At 38.6% G+C, this 22,226-nt stretch overlaps 1 protein-coding gene across 1 annotated transcript; it reads left to right on the forward strand.

Moving 5' to 3' along the window:
- Positions 1-3,157: 3,157 nt before the first annotated feature.
- On the forward strand, positions 3,158-21,371 carry arhgap27 (Rho GTPase activating protein 27). The gene is made up of 17 exons (XM_053341911.1): positions 3,158-3,235; positions 7,201-7,671; positions 8,762-9,001; positions 9,834-9,914; positions 10,098-10,220; positions 12,810-12,896; positions 14,519-14,586; positions 14,737-14,824; positions 15,260-15,361; positions 15,585-15,683; positions 16,185-16,293; positions 16,449-16,583; positions 18,518-18,616; positions 18,721-18,798; positions 18,964-19,095; positions 19,205-19,310; positions 20,132-21,371. Exons 1-17 carry the CDS (start codon positions 3,158-3,160, stop codon positions 20,304-20,306), a joined length of 2,271 nt encoding a protein of 756 aa, XP_053197886.1. The 3' UTR covers positions 20,307-21,371.
- The last annotated feature ends 855 nt before the right edge of the window (positions 21,372-22,226 follow it).

The following is a 22,226-nucleotide window of genomic DNA, read 5'->3' on the forward strand; positions in this document are numbered from 1 at the left end:
TGGGTATCTCCTAAATTAGTCTTTTTTGTAGCACAAACTTCCCTCTGTGTTACTAACCCTCCATTGTGGCTCAGCAAGAAATCAATGTAGAAACACAAAGGTTAAATTTAAAACTAAACACTGAAAGTTTGACAGACACGCATGACACACACATGATTTATTTATAACTCAGACTGCTGTGGTCTCCTATTAGCTTAAGATGAACTTATGAGTGCACTTTTTGCACAGATAATACAACCCTTTCAATATACATATGGGTATGTAAGTATTAAAATTAACCTGAAATTAAATATGAACTTATTCCTCGAGGGTTTTTCAAACAGCCTGTTTGTCAAACAGGAACAGTACTGAATGTTCTTAATGAGCTTCAGGTTAGGGTTAGGCAGGTCTAGCCACAGTTTGTTCCTTTATGTATTATTGTTACATTCACAGAACAAAGCGTTCAATATACCCAAAAAATAAATAACTGGCAATAATTGATAAACCCTGAACCTTTTTTTTGTAGTATTGGAGAAGAAGTATTGGGGCTGTTCTGAAGGTATTTCCAGAATCTCATAGAAATATGAATGAATAAATAATAATCTGTAAATCTATTATTTCTCAAGTTGTGACTGTATTTGCTTCTCTGAGTAGCTGAAATGACATGTCTTTGGTCTGCTTTTAAACACAAGCAATATTAACATGCTTTGTATGAACAAATAAAATATTAGTTAGAAACATCATCATATACCAATAAAAGTTTTATTTAACATTTGGTTCACATTGTATACACTGAGTAAGGTGATATGTCATTTCTGTGTACGGTGTTTGTTTGGATTAGAAACAAGATGCTCAACAGCTTAAATGTCTTTTGGTGTAACTGAATATTTTTTTGATTGAGATTGTTAGAGGAGTCTTTTAGGATTCTGGGAATACCTTCAGAAAAGCAGTAAGTGTTTGTTTTTGGATGCTTAGCGCTGAAGCGGGGCTACGGCAAACCAAAGAACATGTTTCAGAAAGATGTTCTAGCGTAATATGATTGTTAAGGTTTGCATTTTTCTTGACGTTTACTTTCATCTGCTCGTGAACACTTTGAAATAGCAATCTAGAAAATAATATATCGATAATCTGCAGGGAGCCTCAGTTGGTATTTGTTAATAGATGCATGAATCACAGGAATCTCCTCCTTTGTGTCTTTACAATGTGTAAAATATTTTTGTAAAGTTGTAATGACGTGGTTGATTACAGTGATGTTGTTGTTCAGCCCATCCTACCTTGAATGCAGAGGTGTTTTGCTGTCGTCATTAGTTTTTTATCTTTCCAACCCCTGCCCCATTATTGTAGACACACTGACTCCAGTTTGTTTGCATGCTATGTTTTGATGCTCTTTTGCATCTGCAAACTAAATGTCATGGTGGCATTTTTGCGGAAAAGTGGGGTTTCCATTTCAATTTGAACTAAAATATTCCCTCTCCCCTCCTACACAGATAACACATCTCCTACATCTTCACCTACCTAAGTAAGAGTAAAACAAATCTGTCTTGAAAAAGCAATTTCAGCAGGGTTTTTTTTTTTTTTAAATTTACCTCAGCATGAAGACCTGGTCTGAAGTGCAAAAGATAAGAATTTGATGAGCTGCACATCGGCCATTTCTGGAGTCATCCTGCATTCTGGGCCATGAGGAGTGTGATGTAAGAGGAGGGGGGGTGGAGCCACATCGATTCAATAGCTCGACTGTGTGCTTTGTGGCGTGATTTGGGCCCCAATTTGGTTCTCCATTGTTTGATTGGATGAGTGCTAATGTGGTTAAGTAATCAAGCAGATTGCTGCTTCATGCATAGCTGAGGGCAGAGAGTTTGTCTGTTCTGTGCTTAAGGATTTTCACCCCAGATCACGCTGGAAAACACTGTCCACTGTCTACATGTAGTTGTTGAAAGATATTCATTTGCATATTTCAAGTAAAACAGGCTAAATGCAAACTATTTTTCTACATGTGAAGAACTTTCAGCAGAATTTGAAAAAAAATAGACATAATAGTGTAATCATTTCAAGGCTTTTCTTTAGCTCATTTGAATGGCAAACTATTTTCTGTCCAGGCAGCATGGAAAAATGTTTTGGATGTTCCAGGAAGCATTGATTCATCACAGTCATGATACACACTGGAGCTTTGGGAGCAATTGACAAACTGTAGTATGCAGCAATATAAACACACCCGTCACCCCCACTAGCCTCAAATCTAATTTTAGATCAACGCTCACCCTGAAACCTCTATTACTTACTCGCTAATGTTTTCCCGTGTTGAAGCAGGTGATGACTGAACAATTGGCCCCTGAACTAGACTTCCTGATTTAAGCATTCACCCTCATGCACGGTGCTGTCTGAACAACGTGTCTCTTCAAGTTTAGCCTGTGAAAAAAGCAACTCTGCCATATCATTGTGGGAAATTATTGCTTCCCTTCCCCACCCCATTATTTTGCTGAGTGACCTACTAGCACAGGGCTGAATGCAATGCTGCACACTTTAGGGAAGCAGCTACACATGTAAAACAAGTGAAACACATTTTTAGTAAGTGTCTGGATCCGTAACATGTTTAGTTTCTTCTTATGAGTATATATCTAAATTAAATTGCATGTGCTCTTTAAAAGAAATGTGGTTTCCATGCCAACATTTCCTTTTTTTATCATAAGAGCACACAGACAGGAAGTAGGTTGAACTGACCTGCAATGTTTTCCCTCTATCTAACCCTCTCTTCTCTGTCTTGTTTTCATTGTCTCTTTCTGTTTTTGGCTCTTACCACTCACAGACAGTTACCCTCTACCCCCCTATCCTGTGCACAGGAATTCATGCATACACACACACAAATGCAGCCACCCACACACCCACAAACACACTCACTCACACGCACACACGCACACACACACACACACATCTCACCCAGTCCTCACACAGTCCCTTCCTGCTGCTATTGTAACAGAGCTTAGAGTTCTCCTTTCTGCCTGAGCTGCAACTGTCACAGCTGCTGCGAGAGGAGGATGTGTGCGTGAGGGTGTGTTCACTAATGTGCGTTTGCCTCGCTCTCTCTCTCTCCCATCACAAGTTAATTGAATGTGGTCGCATAGTTCGGTGTCCATTTGTTCCTTTTTGGATATATGGCTCTGCTAAATAAAACCGTATAAACATGGTGGATATGTACTCCAGGACTTGGACAAGTCACCGGCCCAAGCGGGGCATGACTCTGCTGGTGTCAGACCGTCAGGTATGTGGACCACAGTGACATCGGAGCAGATTTTATTGCTACATTTTTCAATTTGATAGGTGCTCAAATCTCTGTGGCCAGCATGTGTTGCCATGTTTTGATAACGTTCACGCTTCCTGCTTTGCGCAAAACAAATGTCACCTCTTCACTTGTTTTCTTTCCTGTACTGGTGGTAGTGAACTGACAGAGCAGAGCTGACAGTTGTTGCTCAAAAGCCCAGTCTTTTCTGGATGTCTGTTTTTGATGTGTATCTTTTTAAAATTTGGATGTTGGAGAACCGTTTTTAGTTTTTTTACATGTTAAAACGGCTTAGGTGTAATCTGGGACTTGGGTTGGTGGTTTTAGATTTGAATTTGACAGTTTCATTTGTTGACATACTCATCTGCCGTGTGAGTGTTTCAGTCAGTACTTGTGACGCAAATTCTTGCTAGTGTTATTATGTGAAACAACACACTGATACACACCTTTTGAACCGCCTCAAAATACCAACTGAATATTTTCATATGGTGCTTTTGATTAGGAGTAAACCAAATGTTCCTCCTCTCTCAGTTTTCTCACTTTTTTTTATGTGCAAGACAACAGACATGTTTTCTGGACTTTGTGGATGAAAGTTAACAGTAAGATACTAGGGCATAGTGTCAGTGTCAGATGAAGTATTCAGATCCTCAACATAAGTAAAAGTACCAACACATAAGCATAGATATACTCAGGCAAACATCTGGTATTCAGAATCCAATGTAAACCAAAGTAGAGAAGTATTAGCAGAGCTTTATCAGCTGTGTGTATATTTACATGTAACATTATTCAATTGTTAATACTGATACATCAATGTGGAAGCAACATTTTACTGTTATATATACAAAGTTAGGTGATACTACATAAATCTTAAGGGTCATATGATAGCTCATGGCGTAGGAAAAAGTAAAAAGCAAAAGGAATACTGGGAAAGGTCTCTTCTATGAGCTTTGCTTTCTCTATGAAATAATGAATCATTTGACATTGTGGAGCCTTTATTGGAACAATTGTTTAAAGGAAACCATGATAGAAGTTTAAAGAGGAAATGTCTCTTTGGTGGAACTGTGGAGCAACTAATAGACATCTTTTTTGTAAGACGTCATGAGCCAACAAAAGGGTGGGAAAGTAGATGAATCTTACAGAAAGTATTCCTTTATTATAAGATTATTGTAACGTCTTTTTATTAGGAGAGTAACCAGCTGCCAAATAAATGTCTAGCTGTAGTATAAAGTAGCATAACATGGGGGGAGGGGAAAGTAGTTCAAGTACCTGCAATTCTTAAGTGCAGTACTTGAGTAAGTGTACTTTCCACCACTGCATTGTAGTGACATATTTGCATGTTAGCACTTGGTGGTATTCCCTTCAATGACAATGACAATCTATCACACTGTTACATCATGTAGTGTGTTGTTATGTATCTGTTTGTACGTTTGTAACCCCCAAGCCATTTACAAAACATGCACTTTTCCTTGTGGTTGTGTTTCAGTGGCTTTGGTCCAGAGGATGGGGGCATTCCAGCGTAGTTATTTCAGAGATCAATGATGCAGCTTTTTCATTTCCTCTGTCTGTCTCTGCAGTTGTGTAATTTAGTCGTGGTGTGTTGTTTGGAATCAATCTGTTTCAGGGTCAGCAGTCTGGTTGCCCGCATTGATTGCCTCTTGTTTATATTGTGATCAATAATGAAATAAAGTCAGCAAAGTGACAACATTGCATGGACAAAAAAAACCCCCAAAAACAAACAGTAAGTCCATCATTTGAAATCATCTCATTAGAACAGCTGATTAGATTATGTGTTGTTTCATTCATGTTAATCACGTGGGTCCTACGCATTTAGCAGCGTAGACACATACACGGGCCTGGTAAATATAGACCATGAACCTATCTTAGAGACGAGCGGTAGTTTGAGAGTAGTGTGAAAGAGACAGTGAGCCTCTCTTGTGCCATCATGGCCGCGCCTGAAAGGCCCAGCAAGTCAGGAATCAGGAGTCTCATGATGAGGAATAATCATCTCAGTAAAGCGCAGGTGAGAGGAGACCAAATTTAGGATAGATGACATTGTTTTTCTGGGGTTGGGGGTCATTTGAAGAGTAATTGTGACACTTAAGCATGGCATCGCAGTTGCATGAGTAGTATGGAAGACAGAGGAAGCTTTTCATCACACTCACTCTCACTCTCATTGGTGTTCTTTAAACAAATTAGTTGTGAAGCTCTGAGTCTATTTGCATATCATGTCCCTGCCATGCAGCAATGACGTAGAGCTCTTTTCATGAAAGCAACATGACATGGAGGCTTCAAAAGCTTCCCTCTGACAGACAAAAGCTGAAATGCATGTTTTGGGGAAACAAAAGACAGGCTCTGGTAAAGTTTAACCTAGTTTTGCATCCTCTGCAGCCAACCTGTGGTTATACTTTTCAAAAATAATAATCTGGCAATCATCATAGCTATCTTTATTCAACACAAATCACCACATGATAGACTGATTTGGCATACATCTAAACTTTGGATATTGTTTTTACATGAGAGACACTTTTGTGCTTAATAAAATGAGACTAGAACTATATTGTGATTATTATTGTGAGAGGAACACTAATGTGGTGTCTGTTTTTTTAGCTGTGAGCTACTTCCTGTGCTCTGTGAGATGCGGAAGACTGACTTAAGAGCTATAGCAAGATCAGTGGGCTGTACCCTACTGCTTGACACTGCTTGACAGTCAAATGCTGTTTAAAAATACTTCAAAGTAACACAACTGTAATATGTCTTGTCTTTAGCAGTGATGGAAGAAGTACTAAAGTCAGTAAAAGTAGCAATAATACAATGATATATACTTAGTTACAAGTAAAGGTCCTACATTCAAAATCTTACACAAGTAAAATGACAGTTCTGGCAGAAGAATTAACTTTAAGTTTCAAAAGTATTCATTATACAAACCGCTCCTATTTAGAGTATTATATTTATCATGTTTATTATTGGAATATTTATTCATATTGATTCATTGACACACTTAAAATTGTGACTTTTGTTTGTTATGATGTCTGACATCAATGTTAAACATGATACAAATCTAAAACATGAGTTGAACGTGTGCAAGTCAAAAACTCTGAATGTTTATTTGCAAAGTTGCCTCAACTTCCCCATCAAACTCAGAGGGCTGATTGTGTTGTCCGCTTGCATATTTCAAAACGTTATTTAGCTCAAACTCATGCGGATGTGTTTGAGAAGTTGACATTTTAAGTAAAGAACGAGAAAAAGAAGTGAAATCCTACTACTGCTGTTTGTTAAGGTAGTCTGCAGAGTCACTCAGAACAGAGTGGGCTCATCAGGAGGAGGGGTGGGGGGGGGGTGGGGGGGGGGGGGGGGGGGGCTTAAAGAGACAGAAGCTAAAACAGCCTGTTTCATACAGAGGCTGCACTGAGGGACTGCATAAAGATCCAGTATAAGATAAATAAAGATGCAAAGGTGTTCCTGTACGGCCCCAGAATACAAATATTGAAAACTGAAATGTTCATGATGTGTCTCCTTTAATGTCGTCAAGTTAGAGCTAATTTTAACAAGTTATACTGTTTGGTAGTCTAACTATAGCAATGTATATTTTATAAAATTATCATTTTATGTTTAAAATGTTGATCTGAAAAGTAGATAGTAAGTATAGCTGTAAAATAAATGTAGTGGACTAAAAATGACTATTTATATCTCTGAAATGTAGCCGAGTGGAAGTATGAAGTATTGTGAATACTCAAAGAAAGTTAAGTGTCTCAAAATTGTACTTAAGCTCAGTACTAAAGGGTACCTTACCATACTTACTTTCCATCATTGGTCTTTACAAAACACACACACACACACACGCACGTACACACACAGAGTTTCTACATTAGCTTTAGTTCTTATACTGTAAAAGCACCTGTGGATGTACTTGAGTTCCCATATCTGCCTTTTTTAAAATCTTTCCACAGGTGAATAATGAAACTCTGCCGTCACCCGTCTATGCCAATGTAGCACAGCTTCGCCAAAGCATCTCCGAGTCTCCTCCCTCGGCTCCCTCGTCCTTCTCTCCTTCCTACTTTGACACAGAGGGATGGGAGGTGCACGTTGACGAGGAAAGCGGACAGGAATACTACTATCACCCCCCAACAGGACGCACCACCTGGGAGAAACCCTTCCTAGACTTCCCCACAGAACCTGAGGTGTTTGCAGAGGAGCCTATTTCCCCCTCACCCCCTCTCTCTCCTGCCCTATCACAACCCCCCGCCTCTCCCCCTGCGTTGACCTCAGATTGGGAGGAGTTGGTGGATGAGACCAGTGGTCGTCCCTACTTCTACAATACGATGTCTGGGGAGACGTCTTGGGAGCCTCCGGAGCAGCTGAGCCCATATCCCCCTCTGATGGAGCCTATGAGTGTGCACAGGTTTCATGAGCACGGGCCGGTAAGGACAGTCTGGCTGTTCTACTTAGACTCACTCTGTCTCCTGTTTTAGCTTCACCCAGGGGAAAGCTGTAAATACAGTCTTGCTTTTATTGGAATTAAATCTCCTGCACCTACATAACTGATGGACTCATTTTCATTAGGAAAGCCCACAGCAACAGTGCAGAATGTCCTCAGTGGTGTCCCTAACTTTCAAAGACGAGACATTTGTCCTCATTTTTTAATTAATTTTAGTATTCCAGACAACCACAGTCTCTGGATTCAAGAAATATTTGCGAACGTCCATAACGCTTCGCTTTATGGACATATTTTAGTGCAAATTATTCCATACCTTTATTGCACTAGATGGCAGCTGATTTTCCTCATAATATAAGGAAGACATGACCTCTTTTCTGACTTTTTTGAGCTGGGAAAACAACATTAATGGGTCAAGAATGAATAATTCTTTGAGGCCATGCAAATGTTGTGGCTTATTTATCAAAGTCGTTGAAAAGTCATTGAGCTCTGAATCAGGGTCACAGCAGGAAAAGATTCAGCTGATGTGAGAGGGAGCAAGAGTTAAACACAAAGAAATGCATTGAGGCTAAGACCAGCGTTAGTATGTAGTGATTGCTGGAATGGTTCTCGACCAGGAGGTAGTGAAAGTAAAGTTTGACATTTTGGGATGTGCGCAGAGTCAGAAGAGAAGATTGATACCACGCTAATGGTAAGAGTGGTTTCGATATTCTCATCTAATGCTCTGCAATAAAGCAAATAAGTGCATTTCTACAATGTCAAACTATTCCTTTAACAAGATAAGACAAAAAAACATTTATACTATACAAAATTGAGACTTTTGTCAAATCTGGGCTTTTTTCTTGTGAGATACAGTGTTTCCTCTTTAGCTCTTGAAAAACTATTGAAATGAAACAATCTGAGAAGACCACTTTTTGGTTGAACCGGCCTCGGCTCACAGACATAGTGCAGTCTTTGACAACCAGTTGTGAATAGGCTTTACTTGACTACAAAGGCCTAAAAAGCTTGTGAGCCAATTATTTGTATGTTCAAGTTTGTGTTTTAATGTACACACTGTTTTTTTAAATCATCCCTAGCCTCCTCTTCCTGAGGAGGACTACCCCCCAGAGGATTACCCAGCTGCTGATCCACCAGATGCCTTTGAGGAGTCTTATGCCACGGGCCCTCCAACCCTCCCTAAGGAATATACCCTCAGCCATGTGGGCCGGACCGTCATCCCCAGGGCCAACCTGGACCGCAGTACCCCGGCCGGTTGGACCCTCATTGTGGAACCTAACGGGACCTGGGTGTTCACCAGTGAACACTCTCCAGATGAGGTAACTGGGAGGCTTGACTGATAACAGAAGATATGGAGGGAGATGAAATTTAAGTCCACAAAAGTTGTTATATATAGAAACAAACTAGTTTGTACATTTCAAGCTGGTAATGTCCAAACATGTTAAAAGGCAGGGTGAAGGAGCGAAACGCGATGAATTGTCTCACATACACACTTTATCGCCTTGACTCACCTAGCTTATTGCTGCCTGAAGTGGGTATCATTGTCAGATTGTTGGTTTCGGAAAAGTTAGAAAAAGTGTTGGACCCAGTCCCTTTATTACAGTGTTGGAAAGACCTGACACAGAGAAAATCAATTTGTTTAAAGCATACTGACACCTTGACAATGTCAAACATTCATATGGGGAGAAAAACAAATGTAATCATTTCTTCTACAACAACAGCCTGACCTCAAACAACCATGATGTGGCTTTTGAGGAAAATTGTGCAAAGAGGGAATCAAATTCTTGGAACTGGAAACATTTCTCAGAATAATCTTTTTTCATTCGTCCAAACCCTCCACCGTTTCGTCCACTTTGGAGAATCTTCTTCCTTTCAGTCACAGTTTTAGTTTTAACAAGTTGTAGGCATACACTACCTAGCAGCAAATCTTAACTACATACAATCCTATGCTATTGTATACAGAGTATAATGATACTGTGAAAGACAATTTGTGTAAGCTTTTTATGCTATTCATGGTCTATAAGCTTCAGTGCATTGTAGTCATTTCCTTTCAAGTAAACCAAACCAGTAAAAATACTTTCAGTTTCTTTTTTTGTGAAACATCTGTGTTTTAGTAACATCTTTACCAAAGACATTTCCATTATGTAACAGTGGATCAAGTCAGTGGATGATCGGGGGCAGACCTACTACTACTTAAGAGACGGCTCCAAGTCCCAGTGGACCCTGCCTGAGGTGAATGTCTTTCACTGCATTAGATTTTTATCACACTTGGGATTTTCCTGCCTCTCTTTTTCTGAATTTGTGGTCTTTGTTTGTAGTAAAAACATGTTTGTATTTTACTTCTTACTGCTTCTCAACATTGAAAATGTTTGTATTTAAATTAACCTAACCTAAACTGTGTTTTGGTCCCTCTAGGTTCCTGTAGGTCCTAGCTACTCCAGGTTGGAGAATGGTGTTGAAGCAGACAATGTGTCAGTCATCAAGAACTGGAGACACACCATGGGACCTGCACAGTTCAGCTCAGCACAGGATGAAGGGGTACACACACGCACACACACACACCCAGACCTGAATGTACGTGCTGTATCACAGAGAGGATACATGCAGGGTGTGCCAGCAAGCTTGAACAGAAAGTCTTAGTCAGGATAAAGCAGTAAGTTTGTGTGTAAGTTCCGTGTTTAACAACTGACACTCCTAGGTTTTTAACCCGTATTTAGCATGGCAAATTGACTGTAGTGCATTCTTATTTACAGTAACATCTCTGGGACAGAGCTACAGAGGGAGGGAGGGAGAGGGAGGGCTGCATTATAAGCATAGGTTAAAGTATGGTCTGAGAGGTGTGAGAACCTTAATATCCGGTGTAGTGGTGCAGTGGGGAAAAAATGACTCATCTTAAAATGATTGTGATGTATTGTGAGCACCAGGGCACTTATTTCCTTTGTGGACAGGCTATAGGATCAGCTGACCTGCTTTTAAGCACCTACAGTATTTCCTGTTGTGGCTATGGGCTGTGCTGCATTTGAATTAACCAGATAATTTCAATGACTTATCATGTACATGTCCACTGGCATAAAAACAATGCTAAAATGAATGACATTACTTATGCAAGCTTGAAATTGCATAATTATCACATTAATATAATAATGTACTTACTAATTGGGAAATAATCGTCCCAATTTGAGGGCACTCCTTATACTGGCAGCTAGACCAGTGTGGCAGACCTAAACCCCCCTGCCCACACTGACAGCAGGAGCAGACAGACTAAGGGAGGAAGGGATTCCTTTCAGTCATCACCAGCACTGATAGTCAAGGCGATAAGTGTCTCCTGGCTATGGCTATGTGTCCCGTTAGCAGGAGGTGTCAACTACCATACCATAGCTACTTTGAATTTGAAATGACCTACCACCTCCAGAAAAAGCGACTCAGTTCAGGCTCGCTCCACTTCTGTAGCTAGCTAGATAATGACGTAATGTTTATGGACATCTGCACGCATGAACCCACTGAAGGAAAGTGATGAGAATGGGAAAAGGATGTGTGTTGAGTGTGGGGCCAGGGTCGTGGAGTGACAGTACTTTATAGTTTGTTGAAAGAGTATTTCAATGGCATTAGCTGGAAGAAGTGCCAGGTTGCAGCACATGAAAAATTACTTTGCTTGATATTATTATGTATGAAACTACCCATCATGTTTATTTATCAAAGTTGCCAAAACACTGTAGATTCCACATTCCACATCTGCAGACAGCTGTGGGTTCATACTTTTTTTGGAGGTCCATGGACACAGACATGTTGCACACGTATCTGCTATTACTGTAAAAAGGGTTGCAGAGTGATAACTTGATGTTAAATCCATTCTGTGAGTATAGATTGTATTTTGTTGTCTCACTGACACTTATAAAAAGAAACCCACCTCAACACACCGTTTAATGTTTTACAAAGGAGGCTAAATGCAGCTGAGTTTCTGTATGTTGCTGAACAAAAAGAAAAAGTCGAAGAAAGAAAAGTGATAGCATAATGAGAATAGAAATGCAGTACATACATACAGTAGACAGACATTCCTGTTTGCTTTTCTGGCACATGAGCAGTTGACTCGCTAGGTATGTGCACAAATATTGGGCAGCATGGAGATGTCAGCAGGGGGGCTGCACACACCCTTGTGGACATGGACAGATAACTAATTTAATCATAATTCATTTCATGTGGACCAACACAAAGCCCAACGGTCATGCAGACCTTCAGGGAGAGTATGAATTGGCCTTGAGGGCTTTTACTTTTCCCAGTAGCAGCTTGACTGTAGCAGTTGGGGATCTAACACTTTGTTCAAGGGCACAGCAGTGGTAGCATTTAAGCATTTGTTTGTTTGTTTCTCCTAGATTTAACAATTGTATCTCTGTGTCTTTAATCCCTATTTGTGGTTCAAGCTGCTTTAAAATGCAAATACACCACATGGTTTACAGTATGTAGATGCATAAACATCACCACTCAAATGGGACTGTCATACCAAAATCATGGGGATTAATCCGCTGCTATAACAGCCTCCTGTATCCAGGAAGACTTTAGACCAGATTTTGGGAACCTAGCTGCAGGGATTTACTCTCATTAGGGCCACAAAAGCATTAGTGAGGTCGGACACTGATGTTGGTCGATAAGGCCTGGCTCACAGTTGATGTTCCAGTTCATCCCAAAGTGATAGACGGAGTTACAGGTCAATCAGATTCTTCCAAACCAAAACTAGGAAAGCCATTTCTTCATGGACTTTGCTTTGTGCATGAGGGCATTGTCATGTCGAAACAGGAAAAGGTCTTTCCCAAACTGTTGCTGCAACACTGAAAGCAGTAGCACACTATTGTCTAAATGTCATTGTATGCTGGAGCATTAAAGTTTCCCTCGATTTGAACTCAGGGGCCTAATCCAAACCATGAAAACTGTACCAGAGACACACACACAAAATGTATGTGGAGAACCCTACACCCTTTTGTATGGCACACAAACACAATCAAGAGAAAGAAAATTAAGAATGAATAGATAAATGTGTCAAAGGAATTAAATCTCATTTCTATGTTGTTCTGCTCTCATGTTTTATGATTTATAAATCCTAATACCATCATCTGTTCTCCCCCTGTCGTTCAGAGGTTCGTCCCGACTCACCGGAGGAACACATCAGATTACAGCAGCGACAGCTCCAGTACAGGAAACTCTCCAGAGACGCAGCATAATGTGAGTGGAACTTTTCCAGTCCAGTGCAGTCTGGTCTGCTGATACTTGTTACTCTGTATTAGCTCAAGGCTGAAAAAATGAGTTAGTTGTCCATTAAGTAATGTGACCAGTTCACATATCTGAATGGTGTTCTGTGTCTCTCTTCCAAGCCTTTTGGGTTTAGAGCCTGGAGAAACCCCTATTATCTGACCTCGAGGTGGCTGCGCTATAATGTGGGTTGTTAGCTTGACCCAGCTCACCTGAGCTTGATCCATAGATAGCAGCGTCTATCTATGATGGGCAAAAGGTGTGATTTTTCGGTCACTCAAGGAACATCTGTTGCACGTGAACAGACATGTGTCATTCCCTGCATCAAAATATTTTCATTCATTATGTTCATCATCCCATCTTTAATATATGTGTGATGTATTTCCACTGCTGGGATACATCTTACAACCAAACTATCAGCCAGCCTATATTCACATTGTCAGCTATGGCATCTAAAGCATTTGGGGTTTGCAGTAATGCTCAGGTGTTAATATGTCATGCACTTTACTACAGATTTCTGATACATTTACAGCAAATGACCAAAAACAGCAGCAAAGATCATAGGAAAACTATTATTATTACACCATTAATATTGTTTAAAACCACAAAAAAAATCTCTAATTTACTGCTTTGCGACAGTCATGATCACTGTCATTATTGAACGTCTGTTTTTATATTCTCCAATCTGCATTTTTATTTGGTTACAGTCCACAAATATGCAAAATCTCCAAAGCCCCAATGAGCTAAAGACAGCTGCTTGTTCTTCATAATCAGTGTCAAATCCCTCCTGAATCACTGATGAGCCAATCATGCCTCTGAAAACATTAAACATGGGGTAGGGTGTGGTCCAGGCCAGAAGTGCCTTGAGATGACTTTTGCTGTGCTATATAAATAAAGACTGATTGATTGTTAGATAAAACATACACAGGATCAGAGCTGAAATGATAAGTAGATAAATCAGTTAATGATTGTCAGCAAATTTGGCAAACATCAGCTTGTTCCAGCTTCTCAACTGTCAGGAATTGCTGCGTTACTTTGTCTTATGTGATAGTAACTTGAATATCTTTGGGTTGTGAAATGTCTTAGTTGCACAAAACAGCAATTTGAAGATGTCACCTTGGGCTGTGGGAGATTCTGATGGTCATTTTTGACATTTTATTCATCAAATTATTAATCAATGTAACAGACCGAAGTGATGAAGTCTTCTTCCAATGAACGACATCACGACCTCCCGTCACAATTCAACACATAATCAAAAATAATTTCACTTCCTTCCTTTGGGATTTTTAGACAATGACATGTATCACAGCATCCCCGGTTAGAGCACAACCTTTGTTTTATGTCAGCCCCCCCATACCTGCATTTCCTGTTTCTCTCATTAAGTACAGTTGCTTTTAAAGCATGAGATTCATTTAAGGAAATGATAATTGTGTACAGAAGTTTGGCTGTTAATGCTGTTGAACATGAGCATGAATTTTTTTTGTTTTCTGTGTTGTGACCAGGACATTATCATATCATCATGAACAGAAACTTGCATGTCTAACAATTACAGATCATTTACAAAGTTAAAATGTTGTAATCTTTTCCAATTTCAGGTCCATAACTTAGAGAAAGCTGGAATTCTAAACAAAACTAAAGTGTGTGAGAATGGCAAAAAAGTAAGGTAAGCCAAAACCTCTGCTTAGGTTTTTACCTACCTTTTTACTTTGGTATGACACACTCATGTTTAATTTTTTTGGGTGTGTTTGGTCTCATGTGTCATCAAGCCTGAAAGCTCTCTGTTGCCATGTGACATTTATTTCCTCCGTTACAGGAAAAACTGGACCCAGACATGGACGGTTCTTCATGGAGGAGTGCTGACATTCCACAAAGACCCAAAGTCTGCAGCAACAGGGGCCTCGGTACGATGAACACTTCAGTCAATATTGAGAACACACTTGCATCATTGTGTGTGTTAGAGGGAAGTGCTCATCCTGTGTTAATAAGAAGCTCTGACACTTGAAAGCTGCACACCTACTCAAAGTTTTTAAGTGGGTAGGATGTTATAAATAGAGTTGACTGACTTTTCTTTTGCAGTTTTTGTCTCCAAGTTTCATTAAACTTACCTGAAACTTTCTTTATATAGTTCACACTTCAGTTTCATGTTTCGTACCTGTGAAGGGAAATGAAACATTAACCTGAAGCATGATGTGGGCTGGTGTGTCACATCTATGAGGAGTGACAGCGCACAGACAAGCCCTCGGGTCACGAGCCGACAGGGACAGTCAGATCTTTTGTTTCTGGGAATGCGGTGCCGTCAGTTTTTTTTATAACAGCTGTGTTTTCCTCCGTCGCAGAACAAGACCAATCAGATTGTTCCTGAGGTCACGGTGGAACTGAGAGGAGCTTCGATTGGTTGGGCCTCGAAAGACAAATCCAGCAAAAAGAATGTTTTGGAGGTGTGTGTTTGTGTGTCGACATTGAACTTTAAAACAATATGTTTTTTTATTGTGAGCAGAACATTTTTTAGCACTGTTGACTCCATTTAAGAAACTTGATCTCATCCATTTATATCCAAAATTCAAATTAAGTTAAAGTTAAACGAGTCAAATTTTCAGTGAATGATCTAAACGTGATTCCATAAATTGTGTCCTCTTCAATATGTCATTTTCTCTGTTTCAGTTAAAAGGCAGAAACGGTGTTGAGTTTCTGATTCAGTATGATACAGAAAGCATCATCACTGACTGGCACAAAGTCTTAATGGACACCATACGACAGCTGGTAAGTCCTTTCAACATCCATAACTGATAATAATTCAAATGATCTGCATTACATGGGAAAATACTTCTGTCTGTAAGGACCTGGTTTGCTTGAATACATTTTTTTGGGAAATACTATTACTGAGATGAGATGATTGATCAATATTCCCATCTAACTTGTAAGAAGTGTGTTTCCCAAAATGCCAGTACAGTAAACATTTTTCCACCTGTCCCTAATAGAACTCAATTTGTCACCTGTGTCTTGAGACAAGAAGAAAAAATAAGCAAGTTGTTGCACTTGAATCAAAAGTTATGAGATTAGATTTTAGAAAATAAGTTGAAAATATTCCTAATGCAATGGTAGATTTAACTGCCATCATAAGAGAAATAAGGACTCTACATGCACAAATGGATGAAAAATGATTACTTTCAATGCAACTCAAGTTACCAAATTCAATCTTAACTTTATGCACAAACTACCAACAAATTCATTATTGTCATTTTTTGTGTCTGTGTTTGTCAGGAGTACCAGGACCATCATTCAGCGGAGGAGGACAACGATTTATATGAGAAGATCGTACACACAGAGCGAGAGGAGAAGGCAGTGGGAGGCAGCGTTGACAAGAGAAGAGGTAAAGTAATCCTACTGCTATTAAAGCAAGCTGTGTCTAAATTAACTGTGACATATATTACATCATTATGTTTGACCCAGTTAGATGTATCCAGGCCCATTTGAGAGCTATAATTACAATAGGTTTTAAATGTCTTGACTTTGTTTTCTTTTTAGGCTCCAAGCCGGGTGTCACGCACTCATCCAGCTCTGCGGGAGACTCGGACCAGAAGAGGGTCCGAACCAAACTGATGAAGTTCCTCATGAAACGCCCAACGCTTCAGTCCGTCAAGGAGAAGGGTTACATCCGAGGTAATTTCTGACAGGAACAAGCAATACTGTAGTTATTTCTGGGCTGTGGTTGATTTGAATGGAAGTTAATGAAGGAGAAAAAAGTCCAGAGGGAAAATCAACCTTTACCTTTCACCCTACCTAACAGTGAACTAACATTTGAGGTTAAATACTCATTTGCATCTCCACCCAAACTGTTGAGGATTTTTCTACTGCACATTTCAGGTGAATTATTTCAGATCTTTATTGTCCCACAAATTCATTTGCGGGAAGGCGGCCTTAAAAAAATCCATAAACCATAAATGCAATAAAAATACAAGACAGATGATAATACCGTACAAAGGTTGATAGTTAAATAAAATAAAAACTGCAATAATAAGAGCAGGACTTTGTAAGAGGGAATAAAACAAACACTGTAAACCTTAAATACGTGAACACAAAAAGACAGATTGCAATGGAATAAGAATATGCCGAAACTAATGTTTACACAGGTATCTCAAAACCTGTTTTAAGCTATTTTGTTTACATAACACAATATTACATAACACAAGTCCTACATTAAGATTAAGCACATATTTGATAGGAATCAAGAGCCAAGAGGCAGTTATAGTGTATTACAATAAAAAAACACGTATTGCCCATGAAGTAAATTAACAATTGAACTTGTTGCACTTTATTTTGGATCTTAAAGGAGGATGGTTCAGATTTGCTCAGGTCAATTTAGCTTTATGTGTGATTTTTCAGCTTAAAGCCTGTCTGACAGAGAAGGATCAAATCACTCTTATTGAAATATTTATATGAAATTACTGGAGTTTTTTTTTTCCCGGGAAACCAGGGAGAGTATTTTTCACACCTTCTCATTCCCTTGAATAAGCAAGCATGTCCAAACTTCTCCTGTATTGTTTTCCTGTATTCCTGTAACACAGCATCACTGAGGACTTTATTATTCAATCCTATACATCAGCTCTGTTGTAAATTCTACTTTTACAAAGCTCATACATTTTCACTTTTTGTTGACATTGTCAGAAAGATGATAATAATTCTACTTAATGTTTAATATCGAGTTTGTGGTGGGTAGTGGTGGTGGTGGTGTGCTACAGTGCATCATATTGAAAGATGTTCCTCTTATTTTGCACTCTGCATTTAAGTTAATGGGGTGGACAAAATAATAATATATAATATTGACAATGTCAGCAAAAAATGAAAATGTGTAAACGGAAAAGTAGAATTTATAGCAGAGCTGTTGTATTGGATTACATTGCACAGGTGCTCCTGATAACAGTGCTTGGTCTGTGCATGTAATGTTGAAATTGTGGGTTAGCCACATTATTGTCTATAATTTCTTCCTTTTTAGATCTCCTAATGCAACACATTCTTCTTAAAGTGGTTATTTATTCATTCTTTTTAGTTTTTGTCTTAGTGTGACAAAGACTTTTAATATGTTCAGAATTAAAATCTTTGATGGGATGAAAGCACTGCTACTAAAACTACTACCATAATAATAATAATAATAATAATAATAATAATAATAATCAATTTAATTTGTATTGCACTTTACATTTCAACAATCTGAAAATGCTACAGAGCAGAAAATAAAATGAAAAGAAAAAAGAAAAAGAAAAGGTTAAAAGAGAACATATAAAAGACAGTTTTTCTGCAGTCTGTGGGGCCCTCAGGTGGTCAGGGAGGGCGTTCCACAGCCTCGGGGCTGCAGAGGAAAAGGCCCGATCGCCCATGGTGCGGAGCTTGACTCTGGAGTCTTGGAGGGTGTTTATGTTTTCAGAGCGAAGGGTGTGTGAGGAGGTCTGGGGGGTGAGGATTTCGTTAAGGTATAGGGGGGCATGTCCGTGAATGCACTGGTGGGTGAGGAGGGAGACCTTGTACTCAATTACTACTAATTACTACTACTCAAATGATACTACTACTAATAATAATGATGTTGTAATCCCCTGCAGACAATGTGTTTGGTTGCCATCTGGCCACACTGTGTACGCAGGAGAGGACCACAGTTCCTAGTTTTGTTGAGAAATGTATCAAAGCGGTGGAAAAGAGAGGTAATCCACTTCATTTATAATAATATCTGAATCGTAGTCTCACAAGTTTGTTTTTGTTGTGTGTAGTGTAGCAGCTGATTGACTGTTGTGTTGTTGCTTTACAGGTTTAGACATTGATGGACTGTACAGAGTTAGCGGGAACCTCGCTGTCATTCAGAAGTTACGCTTCAAGGCCGATCACGGTAAACTCCATCAGTCTACATTTGTTACACTGAATCACACAAACACACACATAGACAGTGCATGTTGAAAAGCACACACAGGGACTCTCTGCAGTATCTCTCTATAGACAGCAGCGCCCTCTGCTGTGCGTTAATGAGCTGTGCACCATTCATGTTTTAATACAGAGGAACTGGACCTCGAGGACGGCCAGTGGGAAGACGTTCATGTCATCACCGGAGCGCTGAAGTTGTTTTTCCGAGAGCTTCCTGAGCCACTTTTCCCTTACAGCCACTTTAATAAATTCGTCTCGGCTATCAGTAAGATGATTTTTCAGTTGTTGTGCAGCTAATGGGAAAAAGACAGCAAATGAATGTAAATGTGCAGTTGATGTTGATTATATTTATATCTTTTGTCCTGTTTTTCTAGGAAATCCTGATTACAATATGAAAGTGAATTGTGTTAAAGACCTGGTCAGCACACTTCCTCCTTCAAATCATGATACCATGGAACTCCTTTTTGGGCATTTAAGACGGTATACTTCAATGTTTTTAATGTCTAACATCTGCATGTTTAAATGTCTCCTTCACACACATGGAAAATACTCTCCTTTAGAGCTGCACCTATTAGTCAATTTGTGAATCACCAACTATTCGATTTGAGTCATTTTTTTAAGAAATTGTTGACTGTTGACCTTGGGCTTTGGGAAACAGTGATTAACATATTTTTGACATTGTCACTGAATTAAAACACACATGTACATACAAAGCAAACAACCATATGTCCCTGTTCCTTGTCCTTTATCTCTACCAGAACTAGTGACACGCCAAAAGGGAAAAACAAAAGTAAAAATGAATAAATAAATAAATAAATGAATAAAGCAGTTTCTGACCGGAAAGGTGTTGGCTGAAGCATTTACTTGTTACATCCGCCCTTTTTCCATTTCCCTATCCCGATCTCTATGTACATTAACACAAAATACAACAATTGGCTTCATATTCCCAAAAGCACCAAGGCTCCCACACACAGAGCAGTCCACAATCAATACTATTTATGCTTCAGTTTTATATTTGTTAATTAATCTTATTTTTAAATATTTTTCAAAATCTATGTAGTGTTACACATTTTCAATTCTTTCCTAGGAACATGCTTTAAACTCAGATTTAAAGTAGACACAGGGAAACTTCCCACTTTCAGCAGATTAATGTGAAAACAGTCTTCTAGTGTCCAACTCTGTAAATACATCATTCTGCACAGTGAAGCTTAAACATCCAACTGTAGGAGACATACAGATACAACACAAAGAAACTGTATTTTGACTCCTCTCATCATTATTCTTTTTTATTTATTTGACAGTGTCATTGAATGTGGAGAGGACAATCGCATGACCGTGCAGAATGTGGCAATCGTATTTGGCCCGACGCTCCTCCGGCCGGAGACGGATTCAGCCAACATCACGATGCACATGGTCTTTCAGAACCAGATAGTGGAGCTCATCCTGAATGAATATGAGTACATTTTCCACTCCTAGGTGATAAAGCTAGAGCTGAGTCACAATCCTCCGGTGCAGAGCTGGGCGAAAGTCTACGTGTGCTCTAGTTATTCGAGGTGCTAGATCCACCTTTGCATGCACATAAACAGCTTCAGAGCAACGTCTAAAAAACACAACTCTCTCTTGTAAAATAAGTTTAAAGGGCTCTTCAAGTTTTCTCAAATTAGAATATTTGAAGTTTAACCACCAAATGTTTTGATAAAGGGATCTTCAAATAGTCTTTGCTGAGAATATTTGAAGCATGTTTAATCACTGTTATGTCCAGATTTACTCCATAGGAGGCTCACACTGTTAGGACTATCTTTGGCAGTATTGTAGGATTGGAAACGGAGCCACACAGGTGTCGACAGCTGTGGTTTGGTTTCCTGTCTCATTGCTTGGGTGGAAGAATGACTGTATCAGACTGCTCTCGCTCCCTCAGATTCTAGTTGTCTTAATCTCACAAGTCACTTTCTGGAGATTTTATCTGTTTGTTTGTTTTCTTTCTTTTTTTTTTTTTAATTTGGTGTCTTTTGTCGAAATGATAACAGCAGTGTAATAGAACCAGAAGTCAAACCTGAACAGATGCATTAATGCTCTTTTTAAGAAACGATCAATGATTGCTTCCATCTTTATTGTAGAAAGTTTTAACGACATTTAAATTTTTTTTGGATTTGAAATGACAATATATCACATATGGCAATAACAGAGTTTATATTCTAATATTGTGTTTTGTTTTTCCCCGTCTCATTTTCCCCTCATCAATTTTATTGTAATATAGAAAAAGTGTAAAAAGAAATATTAATACCAACAACTTGCTGTGAAGTAGGCGGTGACATAGAAGTTTTATGCAACCTATAGGTTATTTTCCACTGAATTGTAAAACCAGTTGTACTTGAAGAAGCTGTGTAATAACAACATAGAGATATAAACTAGCAATGCATTTTTTGCGCAGTAAAAATCAGTCTGACCACAAAACAGAAAAGTGGATGCTAGAAGACGTTTATCTCCTGTACATAGAAATAGAAGGCATATTTATGCTGGAAGTCGTTGACAATGCACAAGTTATTCAATAATAAAATAACTTTGTAAAGAAAAAAGGTGTACGTGTTTATTTTCTCCTCCTCAAAAAGTTCACAATGAGCCTGTAAACAAACAACATGAACACAGGAGTAAGCTGGTTATCCCCAGCTATGGAAGTGTTCACATCCTTTACTAGTAGAAATACCTCAACGCAATAGAAAGTACAAGCTGTGCATTCAGAATTTTACTCACATAAGTATCATCATCAAAGTATAATAAAATCAGAAGCTTTGCAGAAGGGCAACTTTCAGAGTACACTGGTGCCCTAATGTGATCAGCCTCTAAATGTTTAAATGTAATACTTAATACTAATATTTTAATTACTACTCTGTACATAAAATACATGTTTATATGGAATAAATTAAGCATGTGAGTACGTCAGGTTTGCACTCAGGCTTTTATGCACCCATATTGTTGTTTTACAAGCACACTTTAATTTCAAATGTATTTATTGAGGTTAGAATCACAAATAAATTAAAACTTGAACTGCAAACTTAATATTAACTATAAAGGTACCTCAAAAAGTACAGTACTTCACTACTAATGGTAATTAATAGCATTCATTTAACTATTTGTATAAATATTAAAACTTTACAATGTATACATTTAACTTATCTATACTTTTTTATAACTTTAAGTAAAGTATGTTTTAGATTGTATTTAATTTACCAATATTTTAAAATTATTTTCTAATCTATAGTTATTGTATTTGTATTTATTTAATATTTATCTAAGAGGTTATATAATATTTTTAATATTTTAAAATATATATGTATGTGCATTTATTAGTTTGTATCATATTTTTAATATTTTAAAATCTGTATGTATTTAGATAGT

This window comes from Scomber japonicus, chromosome 20 (genome assembly GCF_027409825.1).
Source record: "Scomber japonicus isolate fScoJap1 chromosome 20, fScoJap1.pri, whole genome shotgun sequence".
Lineage (NCBI taxonomy): Eukaryota > Metazoa > Chordata > Actinopteri > Scombriformes > Scombridae > Scomber > Scomber japonicus.

Excerpts from the sequence above, each read along its gene's own strand:
- arhgap27 (XM_053341911.1), top strand. The coding sequence starts at position 3,158 with ATGGTGGATATGTACTCCAGGACTTGGACAAGTCACCGGCCCAAGCGG. Across the intron at positions 7,672-8,761 it reads GGTTTCATGAGCACGGGCCG|CCTCCTCTTCCTGAGGAGGA; the intron begins GTAAGGACAGTC and ends AATCATCCCTAG. Across the intron at positions 15,684-16,184 it reads TGGACACCATACGACAGCTG|GAGTACCAGGACCATCATTC; the intron begins GTAAGTCCTTTC and ends TGTGTTTGTCAG.